Here is a 16,099-nt window from a genome sequence, read left to right as displayed (position 1 = left end):
GGGGGTACACTACCAGCCCAGGCCTCAGACCCAGCATCACTAAATTATTCCCACCAGATTTTGGAATCGCCTACAGTGTGCTTTTCATATCTCACCCGGGACGGCCCGTCAGGCCCAGGACAGCGCGACGGAGCGGAGAGAGCTCTCACCCGGACGGCAGGGCCTCGCCGTCCCCCGCCGGCGCCTCCCTCTGGCCCTCGTACTGCTGCACCAGCGCCCGCACGCTCCACGACGGGTTCTCGATCTCCTCGTCCACGCTGGAGCTCCGCCTGCGGGCACAGGGACACGCCGAGGTCAGCCCGGCGCCCGGTACCGAACGCTGATCCGTGCAGGGGTACGCAGCAGGACCTCTCTTCCCCTCTGGTCCAGAGGACCGGCTGCCAGCGCCTTCCTAAAGACCGGCGCCATGACAACAGCAGGAAGCTGAAGACATCACTCCCAGGCCCAGCCCCGGGTTCGAAGGCGAAACCCCTGCTTATCCGACAACAACAGGAAACAGAGCAGCACCACCGTGTCCTACAACTGCAGCGACCGAAGACAAAAATTTGGAAGGACTTTTTTTTTTAAGTGCAAATATATTATTTCCTGAAACACAGCATCAGACGGTCTTGGAGAATAAGTGTAGGATAAATCTCAAGACTTCAACGTCAACTTGACGAGAAACAATGAAACCATCACAGATATATTTTTGTTTAAAGTGAATACTTTACTCCCCAAGAGTTTTGCACTCAGAGCGTTCAGTATCTGAGCACTGTGAAGCACTGAATTGTGTGTCGCAGATGGTTTAACAGCAGTTTCTTTTTCAAAAAGTCCAGAATCCCAGAATCCCTCAGCTCTCGCCAGGCTGGGATTGTGCCCTGCTGTAGTACAGGCTGCTGGCCACTGGAGGGCAGTCCAGTTCTTCCATGCCGAGCTGGATCCTTCTCAAGCAAGGTCCTGTTCTCAGTAGACTAAACTCACTGCACGGAAAATCTCATTGGGTGATTTAATTAAAGGCTGCATAGCCTAGATTCATTTTTTAAGAATAATTAAGACAGGTGAGAGTGACTGACTAATTACAGGGCTTGAAATTCATTCTGGAAAATGAGGGGGAATTCCCCCTTTACATGAAGTTCATGGGGGGGGGGGGTTTCAGCATCTTGGGGGGGAATAATAGTAGACTAATGCAATGAGTGTATCGAAATAATTCAGACACAACACGAGCTTCATAAGCTCATTGTAAATACTGTCCTACCTTGTTGTCAATCTGTCTTTCATTGCCAGCCTCCTCTCCACTGAAGGTACAAGAACATAACAGGTTGAACTATAGCGTTAACCAACTCCGAATCAGAATCAACCCGTTTTCTATCCCTATTCGAATACGAGATGTGCAACGCGACCACACCCATAGTGAAACGTCACCAAATCATTCAGAAGCGCTGTGCGACAGGCTGGGAAAACTCAATCTGACAGAGAATACGTGTGGATTGATTTAGGCTAATTCTACTTGGGAGATAGTTTGCCAATAAATGCGTGCTGGATTTGCAGGAATAACTAAAATTGTGCATCATACCCGCAATCCCACGCTGAAATTCAAGCCCTGTAATTATGTGTTACAGCCAGCAGCCATTTCACCCTGCAACTCACAACTGACAGCCCACTGGAGCTCAGCAGTGTGAGCCTGGTCAGTACCTGGATGGGAGACCTCCTGGGAAAAACTAAGGTTGCTGCTGGAAGAGGTGTTAGTGGGGCCAGTAGGGGGCGCTCACCCTGCGGTCTGTGTGGGTCCTAATGCCCCAGTATAGTGACGGGGACACTATACTGTAAACAGGCGCCGTCCTTCGGATGAGACGTAAAACTGAGGTCCTGACTCTCTGTGGTCATTAAAAATCCCAGGGCGTTTCTCGAAAAGAGTCGGGGTGTTACCCCGGTGTCCTGGCCAAATTTCCCATTGGCGCTCCCCTCCCCACTGATAGCTGATGTGTGGTGAGTGTTCTGGCGCACTATGGCTGCCGTCGCATCATCCAGGTGGGGCTGCACACTGGTGGTGGTGGAGGGGATCCCCATTACCTGTAAAGCGCTTTGAGTGGAGTGTCCAGAAAAGCGCCATATAAGCAATTATTAATTATTATTATGTGTCCATGGTTTAGGTAAGTGAAAACGTCCTCCTCAATGTTTCAGGGAGTTAATTAGGGCAGTCAGACAATCCCATTCCAAAGCAGTATAAGCCTATTCCAGGTCCCAGACTACAGATTGTAGTAAATAAGCCGACACCAGGTATAGAATATGTCCTGCTCCTTACACATTTAGCTGCATTGTGACATCTCCTATGGTGGGCTGAAAGTTAAAAGTTAACAGATAAACTTCCTTTTCCTTTGCTGCCGCACAGCTGAGCGTGCAGAAGTGCCAGACCTGAGAGGGACGCCTCCCGGCCAGCCCTGTGGCAGCTGGGATACAGAAGTGACGCAGTTCTGAGCCACAGAGGACGCGGGCATGTGGTGCCCCTGTGCCTGGTGTCGCCCACACCGCTAAGCGGGGGAAAGGAACGCTGTGGGCGCCTCCCACGAGCCTGGTGGCCGGTTGCCGATGAGTCGTTAAAGCAGAGATCAAGGTTACTCCTCCCTGTGTTCCGGATTAAGGGCTGTGGGAAGCTGGCGTAGACCCTCCTGTCACCCGGACCAGCTGCTAACCAGCAAAGAAGCTCGACGGGCTGGAGAGCCTCCTCTTGCTTGTGTTATGAACCTTTGAAAATATTTTGGATTTACTAGAACCGCGGTTCTCAAACTGTGGTACGCGGAGTGCCCCCCGGTGGTACGCGGGACGACCCAGGAAATTTGTTGTGGGCACTGAAAAACTGGGATGGGTTTTCATATTTTCTATTTGAATAAAATTGTGTCAAATACGCAGCCTACGTACTACGATACAGCGCGCTAATACTTGAGCGGACACATGAGCTCCTATGTAATTCTATAAATTGTACAGGAATGCGTGCTACGAACGTAAGTGGCCAATTGGATTTTAAAAAAAGTTATCTCCAGCAAATCAGGAGGTAGGAGAATGTGCATGGTTTAGGAACACTGGCAATCTTGTGAGCACAGGAAAGCGTGATAGATAGAAAAATATTTAAGGCTGTTCTAGGTTAATTTGAGAAAAATACACCGGGTGTCTCTGTGTTTCCGTCCCATGCGCACGAAATAAAAACTTTTAACTTCTAAAACGGAAACGGGGAAAAATGCAAGCTTGCGGATCGCTAAAGCAGGTAAGCCCCACGCTATTTGCGAAGAACTTTGTTTGCCATTACCATTGGCTGACACGTATTCTGTGTGGAGAAAAGGCTGCTAAACCGCTCGACCTGCCGCCCGCTCCGAAAGACACAGTCACTCGCAGATGATGTCAAGAGTGCGCTGACAGAGCGCGTTAAGATGAGCAGGTGCTTTTCACTGCAATCGGAGGAGTCTGATGATGTCGTGGATTTGGCCAATTTGCTCGTTTACGTTAGGTACGAGTTTGAGGGTATGTGGGTATGTCCCATGAGGACTTTCTGTTCTGTAAGCCGCTACCAACAAAAACAACAGGAGGGCACACGCAGTATTTCAGCTTCTGAATGAATTTATCGAAGAGAATGGCATCGACTGGATCAAACGCGTCGGAGTTTGTACAGACGGCGCTAGAGCGATGACAAGCCGGCACGACGGTGTAGTTGCACGAGTTAGAGAGGTTGCTCCAGACATGAACTGCACCATCCACCGTGAGGCCTTGGCAGTCAAGAAAATGCCTGACGATTTGTTAAATCTGTGAGACTCTGTTGTCAAAGTTGTGAATTGTATCAGGGCTCTACCAATGAATTCACTTCTGCTTTGCTGGACTAAACAGGCTCACCCCTCTCACTGAAAGGGTAAGTGCTTTTTTATTGTTTATTTTTAATTGTTGTTGTTCCTGTTATCACTCTGTAAAGCGCTTTGAGAAGCCACCTTTAAAGGCGCTATATAAAATAAAGTTTATTATTATTATATTTATTATATGTGTGTGTTGGTCATGGAGATTTTCTGGGGTTCCTATGAGGAGATGACTTGTAGGTGGTACTTGGATGCTTGGGTTTGATCGGGGGTGGCACTTGGTCCAAAAAGGTTGAGAACCACTGTACTAGAATATTCATCATTTGCAAATTACATTGCTTTCTGGAAATAAGTAGTGTTATCTTGAATTTTCTTGACCAGAATTTACTAGAATGATTATTTAAATCGTTAAAAAGGAGCAAGCAGCTTTGGGGAGTTTGAATTCACCGGAGAGAGTAACAGACAGAGTTTGAGCAGAGAGGGATTCAGCCTGTTTTAAAGTCATTTTAACTTTAAAACCCTAAAAGTCATTTTAAAGTCATTTAGGGTCATTTTATAACCCTAACCCTAACCCTATTTTCTGGGGTTCCTATGAGGAGATGACTTGTAGGTGGTACTTGGATGCTTGGGTTTGATCGGGGGTGGCACTTGGTCCAAAAAGGTTGAGAACCACTGTACTAGAATATTCATCATTTGCAAATTACATTGCTTTCTGTAAATAAGTAGTGTTATCTTGAATTTTCTTGACCAGAATTTACTAGAATGATTATTTAAATCGTTAAAAAGGAGCAAGCAACTTTGGGGAGTTTGAATTCACCGGAGAGAGTAACAGACAGAGTTTGAGCAGAGAGGGATCCAGCCTGTTTTAAAGTCATTTTATACTTACGAACAGGATTTCTACAATATATGTTTGGATTTACCGTTTATCGAGGGATATTGAACTTTGCCTCTTGTGTATCTGTTTCGGTGGACACCAACTGAAAGGGAAATCCTAGGAACAACAATCTACAGACCAGTGACGGCAGCTCACAGATAGGGACTCTTAGATAAGTGAACTTTTGTGTTTTTTCTTTACTCATTCTAAGGTATAATTATAACTGTAATTGTAATTATTTTGTTTTGTTATAGTAAATAAATTTGTAAATATAATTAAAAATAATAATTGCTTACACTTATATAGCGCTTTTCTGGACACTCCACTCAAAGCTCTTTACATGTCATGGGGAATCCCACTACCACCACCAATGTGCAGCCTCCACCTGGATTATTAAATAGAATTTTAAAAGAATCGCTGACTGCTTTTATTTTTCTGTTTCCTAACACTTGCAACCCTTCCTGCGTGCTTTAGCTGGGCCTGCGAGTCGGGGTCCTGCTGCTTGGCAGGCAGTTAGTCGCCCCGGGCAGCGGATCCCGCACTGCAGTGACAAGCACGCTGGAGCCGGAGCAGCAGGGCGTGAGGCTGGGAATCAGGGGAGGTCTCACCTCTGCCGATCCTGCCGGAACAGGAACACGCCCCGTCCCGAGTGAGACGCGTCGTGCCGAGCAGCCACCAGCGCCGCCACGGCGTTCTGGGCCATCGCCGTGGCGGAGTGAGGCCTGTGATTGAGCGAGGGGCCTGGCTGGCCCGGTCCCGCGCCGGCCGCTGCCCTCTGGTTCGCGGAGGCGGAGGGCTTGAAGTGGGCGGCCAGAGCCAGGATGAGCCGCATGACAGACTTGAGGTTTCCTTCCACTATGTCTGTGAGGAGGAGCAGACAGGAGAGTCAGCACAGCTGTAACAGCACAGAGCACAGCACAGACCAGCACAGCTGTGTTACAGCACAGAGCACAGCACAGACCAGCACAGCTGTGTTACAGCACAGAGCACATCATCAGACCAGCACAGCTGTTACAGCACGGAGCACAGCATCAGACCACCACAGCTGTGTTACAGTGCAGAGCACAGCATCAGACCAGCACAGCTGTTACAGCACAGAGCACAGCACAGACCAGCACAGCTGTGTTACAGCACAGAGCACATCATCAGACCAGCACAGCTGTGTTACAGTGCAGAGCACAGCATCAGACCAGCACAGCTGTTACAGCACAGAGCACAACATCAGACTAGCACAGCTTTTACAGCACAGAGCACAGCGTCAGACCAGCACAGCTGTGTTACAGCACAGAGCACAGCGTCAGACCAGCACAGCTATGTTACAGCACAGAGCACAGCGTCAGAGCAGCACAGCTGTGCTACAGCACAGAGCACAGCGTCGGACCAGCACAGCTGTTACAGCACTGAGCACAGCGTCAGACCAGCACAGCTGTGCTACAGCACAGAGCACAGCGTCAGACCAGCACAGCTGTTACAGCACAGAACACAGCCTCAGACCAGCACAGCTGTTACAGCACAGAGCACAGCGTCAGACCAGCACAGCTGTTACAGCACAGAGCACAGCGTCAGACCAGCACAGCTGTGTTACAGCACAGAGCAAAGCGTCAGACCAGCACAGCTGTTACAGCACAGAGCACAGCATCGGACCAGCACAGCTGTGTTACAGCACAGAGCACAGCGTTGGACCAGCACAGCGCACAGCATCAGACCAGCACAGCTGTGTTACAGCACAGAGGACAGCGTCAGACCAGCACAGCTGTTACAGCACAGAGCACAGCATTGGACCAGCACAGCTGTTACAGCACAGAGCACAGCATTGGACCAGCACAGCTGCGTTACAGCACAGAGCACAGCGTCAGACCAGCACAGCTGCGTTACAGCACAGAGCACAGCGTCAGACCAGCACAGCTGTTACAGCACAGAGCACAGCGTCAGACCAGCACAGCTGTGTTACAGCACAGAGCACAGCGTCAGACCAGCACAGCTATGTTACAGCACAGAGCACAGCGTCAGAGCAGCACAGCTGTGCTACAGCACAGAGCACAGCGTCGGACCAGCACAGCTGTTACAGCACAGAACACAGCCTCAGACCAGCACAGCTGTTACAGCACAGAGCACAGCGTCAGACCAGCACAGCTGTTACAGCACAGAGCACAGCGTCAGACCAGCACAGCTGTGTTACAGCACAGAGCAAAGCGTCAGACCAGCACAGCTGTTACAGCACAGAGCACAGCATCGGACCAGCACAGCTGTGTTACAGCACAGAGCACAGCGTTGGACCAGCACAGCTGTGCTACAGCACAGCGCACAGCGTCAGACCAGCACAGCTGTGTTACAGCACAGAGGACAGCGTCAGACCAGCACAGCTGTTACAGCACAGAGCACAGTGTCAGACCAGCACAGCTGTTACAGCACAGAGCACAGTGTCAGACCAGCACAGCTGTGTTACAGCACAGAGCACAGCATCAGACCAGTACTGCTGTGTTACAGCACAGAGCACAGGGTCAGACCAGCACAGCTGTTACAGCACAGAGCACAGCATCAGACCAGCACAGCTGTTACAGCACAGAGCACAGTGCAAGAGCAGCACAGCTGTGTTACTGCACAGAGCACAGTGTCAGACCAGCACAGCTGTTACAGCACAGAGCACAGCATTGGACCAGCACAGCTGCGTTACAGCACAGAGCACAGCATCAGACCAGCACAGCTGTAACAGCACAGAGCACAGCGTTAGACCAGCACAGCTGTGTTACAGCACAGAGCACAGCGTCAGACCAGCACAGCTGTGTTACAGCACAGAGCACAGTGTAAGAGCAGCACAGCTGTGTTACAGCACAGAGCACAGCGTCAGACCAGCACAGCTGTGTTACAGCACAGAGCACAGTGTCAGACCAGCACAGCTGTTACAGCACAGAACACAGCCTCAGACCAGCACAGCTGTTACAGCACAGAGCACATCATCAGACCAGCACAGCTGTTACAGCACGGAGCACAGCATCAGACCAGCACAGCTGTGTTACAGTGCAGAGCACAGCGTCAGACCAGCACAGCTGTGTTACAGCACAGAGCACAGTGTAAGAGCAGCACAGCTGTGTTACAGCACAGAGCACAGCGTCAGACCAGCACAGCTGTTACAGCACAGAGCACAGCGTCAGACCAGCACAGCTGTGTTACAGCACAGAGCACAGTGTCAGACCAGCACAGCTCGAGCTATTTCAGCACAGAGTGAGGTGCAAAGTTCCCACAAAGGTTAGTGTTGTCCAAGCCCTGCAGCACTGCCCCTCTCACTGCAGCTTAAATACAGCCTGAATACAGCCCAGATACCGCACTGACCCTGCAGTCCCTGCACGGGCAGCTGCAGAGCTGGCCTGTCTCTCGGGGCAGCGATGCTGCGTCCCCAGCAGGACGGCGCACTCACCCCGGGCGGAGGTCTGGTGCATGCGGATGCGCTTGGAGGCGACAAACTGCAGGACCTTCTCCACGTTCTCCCGCATCTCCTGGGGGTCGGCCGGGCTGTAGTGGACGCCCTCCAGGAGCTCGCCCGCTGTGGGGGGGGGGGGAAGCGCATGACACTGGAGCGTGACGCAGAGCCAGGAAGACTCGGTGCGGCGGCGCGTGACGGGGGACTCACCCACGATCTCGATGAGGTGGGCCAGGACGACCCCGTCCCGCAGGTCCCGCCTCAGGTCCTGGACAGGCTGCAGGCCGGGCTTCCTCTTCAGCTGGGAGTTCACCCAGGACACGTACGCCTGCAGCTGTTGCTGAACCACAGAGAAACACAGAGTCCTGTTGAGAGGCGCCCACGCCGCAGCACAGGCAGGGACGCTGGATGTCCTCACATGGGATGGACGCACACATTTACAAGTAGAAAGGTTGGACGCCCACGATACGACGAGCCTGGGGGGGCGCCATTCTGGACGGCGCAGTGCTCCGAGGCCCACAGGTGCAGCACTGTGGCAGACTGGTTCGGTAACCTGAGCCCACCCAATAAAAACAGACCGAGCAGGAGAGTGAAGGCTGCCAGCAAGTCATCAGCGCATCTATACCAAACAACCAGTGCAGAAGGCAAACCTAAATATGATCCATGACTGTCATGATCACCCCTTGCACAGCGAATTTGAACTCCATCCATCAGGGCGCCTGTTCAGACTACCCAGATTTAAGTATAAAAGAACTAATCTGATCTTAACCTGATGAATTTGGACAACTGACTGTAATCCTTCATTTTTTCATCATGCTTATGTCTTATGTACAGTGGTGCTAGAAAGTTTGTGAACCCTTTAGGATTTTCTGAATGTCTGCATAAATTTCACCTAAAATGTGATCAGATCTTCATCTAAGTCATAAAAATAGATAAAGAGAACCCCATAAAACAAATTACACACAAAAGCATATACCTTTTCATTCATTCATTCATTCATTGATCAAAATGATCCCACATTAAAGTCGGAAAAAGTATTATCAGTTCAGTTAAGGGGATAATTAGAGTCAATCAATGGGATGATAATCAGGTGGCCCTGCGCTATTTAAAAAACATAAACCTGAGTCTTCACTACCTAAGTCTGGTCTTCACCACACGGGTTTGTGAACGCACGCCATGCCTTGATCAAAAGGAGATTTCTGAGGACCTCAGAAAAAGAGTTGTTGATGCTCATCAGCCTGGAAAAGGTAACAAAATGATTTCTAAAGACTTTGAGCTTCACCAATCCACTGTCAGGCAGACAGTGTACAACTGGAGAAAATTCAACACCATTGTTCCTCTCCCCAGGAGCGGCCGTCCAACTAAAATCACTCCAGGAGAAAGGCATATAATATTCCGGGAGATCACAAAGGCCTCTCTTGGACTGGCTAATGACAGGGTTCATGAGTCCGCCATCAGGCAAACGCTGAACAAGCATAGCGAGGAGGAAGCCACGACTCTCTGAGAAGAACATTGCTGCCCATTTAAAGTTCGCTCAAGACCACCTGGATGAGCCAGAAGACTACTGGAAGAGTGTTATGTGGACGGATTAGTTGAAAATAGAACTTTCTGGCCCAAATGAGAAACAATATGTTTGGCGAAAACCAAACACTGGATTCCAACAAAAGACTATAACCAGGGCGGAGTGGTGGCGCTGTGGCTCAGGATCTGCGCCTGTGGCCGGAAGGTTGCCAGTTCAAATCCCGCAGCCGGCAGAGGAATCCTACTCTGTCGGGCCCCTGAGCAAGGCCCTTAACCCCAACTGCTCCAGGGGCGCTGTACAATGGCTGATCCTGTGCTCTGACCCCCAGCTTCTCTCCCTGTCTGTGTGTCTCATGGAGAGCAAGCTGGGGTCTGCAAAAAGACAAATTCCTAATGCAAGAAATTGTAAAGGGTTAATAAAGTGATATTATTCTTATTATTATTAATCCCAACCGTGAAAGACGGTGGTGGCAGTATCATGGTTTGGGGCTGTTTTGCAGCCACGGGAACAGGACGGCCTGCCATCACTGATGGAACTGTAATTCTGGATTGTACCAGCAAATTCCACAGGACAACGTCAGGGTACCCGTCCGTGAACTGAGGCTCAACAGCAGGTGGGTCATGCAGCAAGACAACATCCCTAAACCCACAAGCCCGTCTCCCAAAGAATGGCTGAAGCCGAAGAAATGGAACAGCCGAGTCGAAGTCCAGACCCTAATCCAATAGAAATGTTGTGGCAGGAGCTGAAGCTGGGAGTTCATGCAAGAAAGACCACCGGCATCACGGAGCTGAAGCAGTTCTGTAAGGAGGAATGGGCCAAAATTCCCCCAAGCTGACGGGCGGGACTGATCAACAGTTACTGTGAAGTCATTGCTGCTCAAGGGGGTCACACCAGTTACTGAAAGCACAGGCTCACATACTTCTTCCGACAAAGGCATTTAACGTGGGATCATCTTGATCAATAAATGGAATGAAAAAGTATGTCCTTTTGCGAGTTATTTGTTTTATGGGCTTCTCTTTATCTATTTTTATGACTTAGATGAAGATCTGATCCCATTTTAGGTGACATTTATGCAGAAATTCAGAAAATCCTAAAGGGTTCACAAACTTTCTAGCACCACTGTATCCATCTCACACACTGATTAACTTTGTCTTTCTAAACTGGATGACCTAAAGCTGCTACCTTGTTTTTCTCATCTTTTGCACTCTTTCTAGCTGTCGTCTGCTCATGTGTTTGTGCTGTATTACGCGTGTTGTATAATTATATATTACAGTCAGGTCTCCTGCCTGCCTGCAGTGCCAATTCCCCATCTGGGACAGTGAGGAAGTAGGAAGCGGACAGTGTCCCCTCCTCCCTCACAGCAGCTGCGCCACATCGGGAGGGGAGTCTCAGCGCTGCTGTCCTGCACCTGAAGGGCACGAGCAGCAGGCGAGGGGGCGATCAGAGAGGAACGACGCTCCCCCAGTCCAGCGGGAGACGAGGAGACGGCCTTTTGGGGCTCAGTGTGCTCAGCCCGTCCTCGTGCCTGCTGCGCTGTCAGCCGAGAAAGAGGCTTTAGCGATCAGTGCTCAGCCCTCTCTCCTTCTGACAGCGCAAATCCCCCGCCTGCTGAAACTGCCGTGCTGGCGCCAGGTCAGCACAGGACCGCTCACAGCCCCGGGACAGCGGAGACGCGGACTTGGGCGCGTGTCCAGTGCCGCTCACACGCACTGCGGCCCGACCAGGGCAGAGACGAGGGGCTGGTCCTCGGCTCCGCACCCACACGCGGTCTGCTCCAGGCGGGAGAGCGGCAGCCGGGGACGTGCCCGGGACGCTGCACCCCCTCCGCCACGCCGCTGAGCTCTTACACAGGCGCGGGTCGGCCCGTCTCCTGGGTCCAGCCCTGTGAGCGGCGGTCCCTGTTTTCGGCAGAGCGCCGCTGGTGAGGGACCCCTGCCAGCTGGCCAGGCGGGGGACCCCTTGACGGGGCCACAGCAGGCCCACTCAGTACTGTTACCGTAATTCATTTTCTTTTCCACTTTCTGGCATCTGTTTTACCGCCATGACTGAAAGGGCGAATTCCGATTGTTCTAAAAATGGCAGCTTCCATCCTTCCAGAGCCAGGAAGCAGCTGGTTCCTGGTCGGTGACGCAGCAGTCTGGAGCCCCTCACCTGCTCCAGAGGCACAGGGAGCCAGGACGGTAGAGTCTCTCGGAGTTGCTGCCATATCACCCTGCAGCCCCCAGCTGGCAGCCCCACTGGAACTCAGCAGTGTGAGCCTGGCCAGTACCTGGATGGGAGACTCCTGGGAAAGCTGAGGCTGCTGCTGGAAGAGGTGTTAGTGGGGCCAGTAGGGGGCGCTCACCCTGCAGTCTGTGTGGGTTCTAATGCCTCAGTATAGTGATGGGGACACTACACTGTAAAAAGGCGCCGTCCTTCAGATGAGACATAAAACTGAGGTCCTGACTCTCTGTGGTCATTAAAAATCCCAGAGTGTTTTTTGAAAAAAGTCGGGGTGTTACCCTGGTGTCCTGGCCCAATTCCCCCCTGGCCTTTACCAGTCATGGCCTCCTAATAATCCCCATCTCTGAACTGGCTTCATCACTCTGCTCTCCTCCCCACTGAGAGCTGGTGTGCGGGAAGAGGACTGGAGCATCATCCAGGTGGGGCTGGATCGATCAGTCCCAGTCCTGCGGATCGTCACAGATTGACGCACAACCTGCTGTTGCTCCTGCTCCTCGGACAGCAGCAGTTTAGCCCGTGCCAGGCGTGCACCAGGACGCTGGGACAAAACCAACGGCGGGCGGCGAATGTCTCCACGCTGCCTGCTCTGAGCGCACGCAGGCGTGCCGCTGAAAAGCCCGCTTGTGAGTGCCTGCTCCGGCTTCAGCGGCGCATCACAAACACCTGGAACGGGTCAAACGGCTGCTCAGCGGGAGTCTTCAGCCCCTGCGCGTACAGAGGCCGGGATCACTAAGCAGGGAGCACGCCGACGAGGCGTACAGCTGGGAGCTGATGTAAGACGATCTGTAATCCCGTATTCAGGGCACACAAACATTCCAGATGTTACTGCCCAGAAACTGTGGATTTATCCTGCCGGGCAGAAACCCTTCACTTCCCAGGCCAGATCACACACAGGAGACGGACGGGGGCCAGAGACGAGAGCTTCTCCTCCTCGCGGCTGCAGGCGGGAGGAGCCCGAGCCCCCCACAGCCCTGGCGTGGGGTTCGAGTCTCCTAGCGATCGAAGATTCGAGACCCCGGGGAGCCGATCTCACCCCAGGGCCTGGCAGCCGCTTCCAGATCCGCGCCACACGGGGAACAGAGCAGCCTGCAGGGCGGCGCTCTTGCAGAAAAGCGCGACGTCTGGTCTTGCAGCTGCACACGGACTAATCCACTGGACTGGGGCGGTCGGCAGCTCTCAGCGTCCTGGGCGCTGGTTTCCAGTCCGCTGGGAAGCGGCTCAGCCTCAGTCCCGTCCCTGCGCCTGCGTCTGCCGTCTCCCTCTCACCTGGAACAATACTGCCGCCAGACGTCCCTGTTCGGCGGGCTCCTGGGGGTGTTTTTTCACCTGAAGCTGTCTTTTTTGGGCTTCCCGTCACTCAGACACGCCGAACGCCGCGACTCCAGCTGAACCCTGGGAAAGCCCCCCGCGGAGACGAACCAACTCCACCCCCCGACGCCAAGGGAGACGGCCGAGCTGGGGAGGGGGGGACCCCGATAAGGGAGGTAATAATAATTATAATAATTAATAATTGGTTACACTTATAGAGCGCTTTTCTGGACACCCCACTCAAAGCTCTTTACAGGTCATGGGGATCCCCTCCACCACCACCACCAGTGTGCAGCCCCACCTGGATGATGCTCCAGTCCTCTCCCCACACACCAGCTCTCAGTGGGGAGGAGAGCAGAGTGATGAAGCCAGTTCAGAGATGGGGATTATTAGGAGGCCATGATTGGTAAGGGCCAATGGGAAATTTGGCCAGGACGCCGGGGTAACACCCCTACTCTTTTCGAGAAACACCCTGGGATTTTTAATGACCACAGAAAGTCAGGACCTCAGTTTTACGTCTCATCTGAAGGACGGCGCCTGTTTACAGTGTAGTGTCCCCGTCACTATACTGGGGCATTAGGACCCACACAGACTGCAGGGTGAGCGCCCCCTACTGGCCCCACTAACACCTCTTCCAGCAGCAGCCTCAGCTTTCCCAGGAGTCTCCCATCCAGGTACTGGCCAGGCTCACACCTGCTGAGCTCCATGGGGGGCTGCCAGTTGTGAGCTACAGGGTGATATGGCTGCTGGCTGCCAAAGGTAGCCAAATTGGAGGTAGCCGACCCCGAGAAGGGAAGTGGCCGAGTTGAGGATGGGGAACCCCGAGAGTTGACTCTCACCAGTTACCTGTGCACCGCGGGTTAGGGTTGGGGGGGGAACACTCTTATCGGAGAGACGACTGTGCAGACCGACTCCCCCCCACAGGCCTCAGAGACTGGGGCGCAGGGGGCCAGCTGACAGAAGAGGCGCCGGGGTGCCCCTGCCGGCCCACTGAGAGGCGAGACCGGGCCAGACGGCTCGCAGGGACCCCAGGTGTGCTTCTGCTCTCACAGACCTGTGTGCCCACCGGTCTGCCCGGGCCGTCACTGCGGGACTACAGGCGCAGACCAGCTCCCTGCGAGATAAACGCTCGAACCCCCGGCACTGCCCTGCGCTGTCAGCCTCCCCACCGGCAGCAGCGAGACAGTTCCTGCACGGCGGCTACAGCGCGCACATCCACACTCCTTAATTTTAAAAAGTTCACGCAGCTGCGTCACCTTCAAAGCCGGTTACCAGAGTAAGTGCGGGGGGTACAAAACCCCACCAAGGGGGGTCCCGGTCCGTCCTGACCCTACCCCTCCTGCTCGGAGCCCCCACAAAACACACGCATGTGACAGACGGCTGCTCACCCCGAACTCGGCTCCCCTCCTGCAGCCGCAGCCGGGAAACACACGATGTGTTTTTAATGGATTTTATAATAACGTGATCGCACCGGCGCCAGTACTTCATGAACTAAGCCAGGCGGATGGTTTCGGCCAGTGAAAACGTTACCTCATTGAAACCTTCCTGAAGCACATCCAGCAGATTCCCGCGGGACAGCGACGCGATCATCCCGGCGCGGTGCCCGGGCTGCTTTCGGGAAAACGTGCGGAACCCGGGGGAGTTTGCGACGGCTGCGCCGGACACAAAGGAGAGGCTCCAACCAGCCCGTCTCTCCGCTACTGCCCCATCTGTGCGGCGGCGCAGCCCCGCTACGCGAAACAGGATACGGGCTGGCGCGGGGGGCGCGCACTGCGCGTGCCCGGCTGCTCGCTCCGCGGCTGCTGCTGCTGCTGCAGCTGCGAGGCCGAGCCCGCGTCGTCATGGCGACGCCCCGGCCGGCCGGCGCGCGCACCGCAGCAGCGGCGGGCACGGGGCGGGCGGGACAGCCGCGCGCTCGCTGTGTCTAATTGCTGTGCAAGTGCGGTTTCTGAAGTCAATTAGGCAGGAGGCTGAAGGGTGGGTTTAAAAACAGCCCAGGCTAATTTGAGAGGGAGCCATCTTCTGCATTCTCGGTTTGTTAACAGTGCTTAAAGATTGTTTAGACAGAATTCACCAAACACGTATCATTTAAAAAATAAAAACTCAGCTGGTACCCAACATAATCGGATAGTAGTTCAGGCTGGTTGATGTTTTTGTATGACAGAGGCTGAAAATGTGAAAAAAGGCTCAGATAAAAAAGTAGCACACAAGCCCCTGAGCAGGCTCTCCTGGGCTGTGCCAGGCTGCCCTCCTGTGCCTCAGAACAAGCTCACGGTTTGACCTGAGCCCTGTCCCGGGCCGAGCCCTGTCCCACGGGTCTTCTTACGGGCCGCCTGGGGGAACGTCAGGGGGACGGAAAGGAGCGCCGCACAGCCTGCTCACACGAGGCCTCGCTCGTGGTCGTGTGCAGCACAGATATGGCTCCCCCGCTCACTTCCTCCCTGAGGAGCTCCTGAGGGCAGTCAGGTCTGGACAGCGAGCGAGAGCCCAGAGCTGAGCTGCTGTGAGCGCAGGGTCAGTAATCCTCTGCAGGACATCTGGAGACCAGCGAGCTCTGAGCTCCAGGGCCGGCGTGTGGGATTACAGCTCCAGGCTGGCGCGTGAAGGACAGGCTGGGGGAACAGCCTTCCGGACGGATATGCCAACGAGACACATGCCCCATGCTGGGCGCCACTGCTCAGGCTCGAACCCGCGCCATCCGGGCCACAGGCTTCATCTGACCCCCCCCCCCCGCTTCTTCAGCCCCCAGAACTGCCCCCCTCCCACCCTGAGACCCTGTGCGACCGTGGTGAACTCGAGCCCGAGTCCAGGCAGGAGAGCACGGGTTCGAGCCGACTTTAAAAGCTGCGCTTTGCGGGAAGCTCGGTGCCTCCCAGCCGGCGTGACTCCAGTGGAAAAATCCAGCTGACGACGGAAAACTTAAAAAGGAAAAACACAGA

The 16,099-nt window shown here is 53.7% G+C and overlaps 1 protein-coding gene across 4 annotated transcripts in view; it reads right to left on the bottom strand.

Annotated features, from left to right (window-relative positions):
• The window catches only part of LOC148816689 (dixin-like), a 50,993-nt gene that overhangs the window by 31,729 nt on the left and 3,165 nt on the right, over nucleotides 1-16,099 (bottom strand). For 2 of the 4 annotated variants that reach the window (XM_088939975.1, XM_088939977.1), the window contains exons 1-5: nucleotides 14,691-14,750; nucleotides 8,318-8,447; nucleotides 8,105-8,230; nucleotides 5,298-5,550; nucleotides 150-269 (exon numbers count right to left, since the gene is read on the bottom strand). In XM_088939975.1, the coding sequence (XP_088796101.1) occupies nucleotides 150-269; nucleotides 5,298-5,550; nucleotides 8,105-8,230; nucleotides 8,318-8,447; nucleotides 14,691-14,750 (689 nt within the window). Of the gene's footprint in view, nucleotides 1-149; nucleotides 270-5,297; nucleotides 5,551-8,104; nucleotides 8,448-14,690; nucleotides 14,751-16,099 lie in introns of those variants that run through there. The other 2 variants (XM_088939976.1, XM_088939973.1) reach the window with 2 other exon arrangements.

The sequence above is a fragment of the Atractosteus spatula genome, chromosome 22 (genome assembly GCF_055471065.1).
Source record: "Atractosteus spatula isolate fAtrSpa1 chromosome 22, fAtrSpa1.hap1, whole genome shotgun sequence".
In the NCBI taxonomy this organism is placed as follows: domain Eukaryota; kingdom Metazoa; phylum Chordata; class Actinopteri; order Semionotiformes; family Lepisosteidae; genus Atractosteus; species Atractosteus spatula.
Note: the sequence above shows the minus strand (reverse complement) of the source record. Positions and strands in the feature narration are given on the sequence as shown.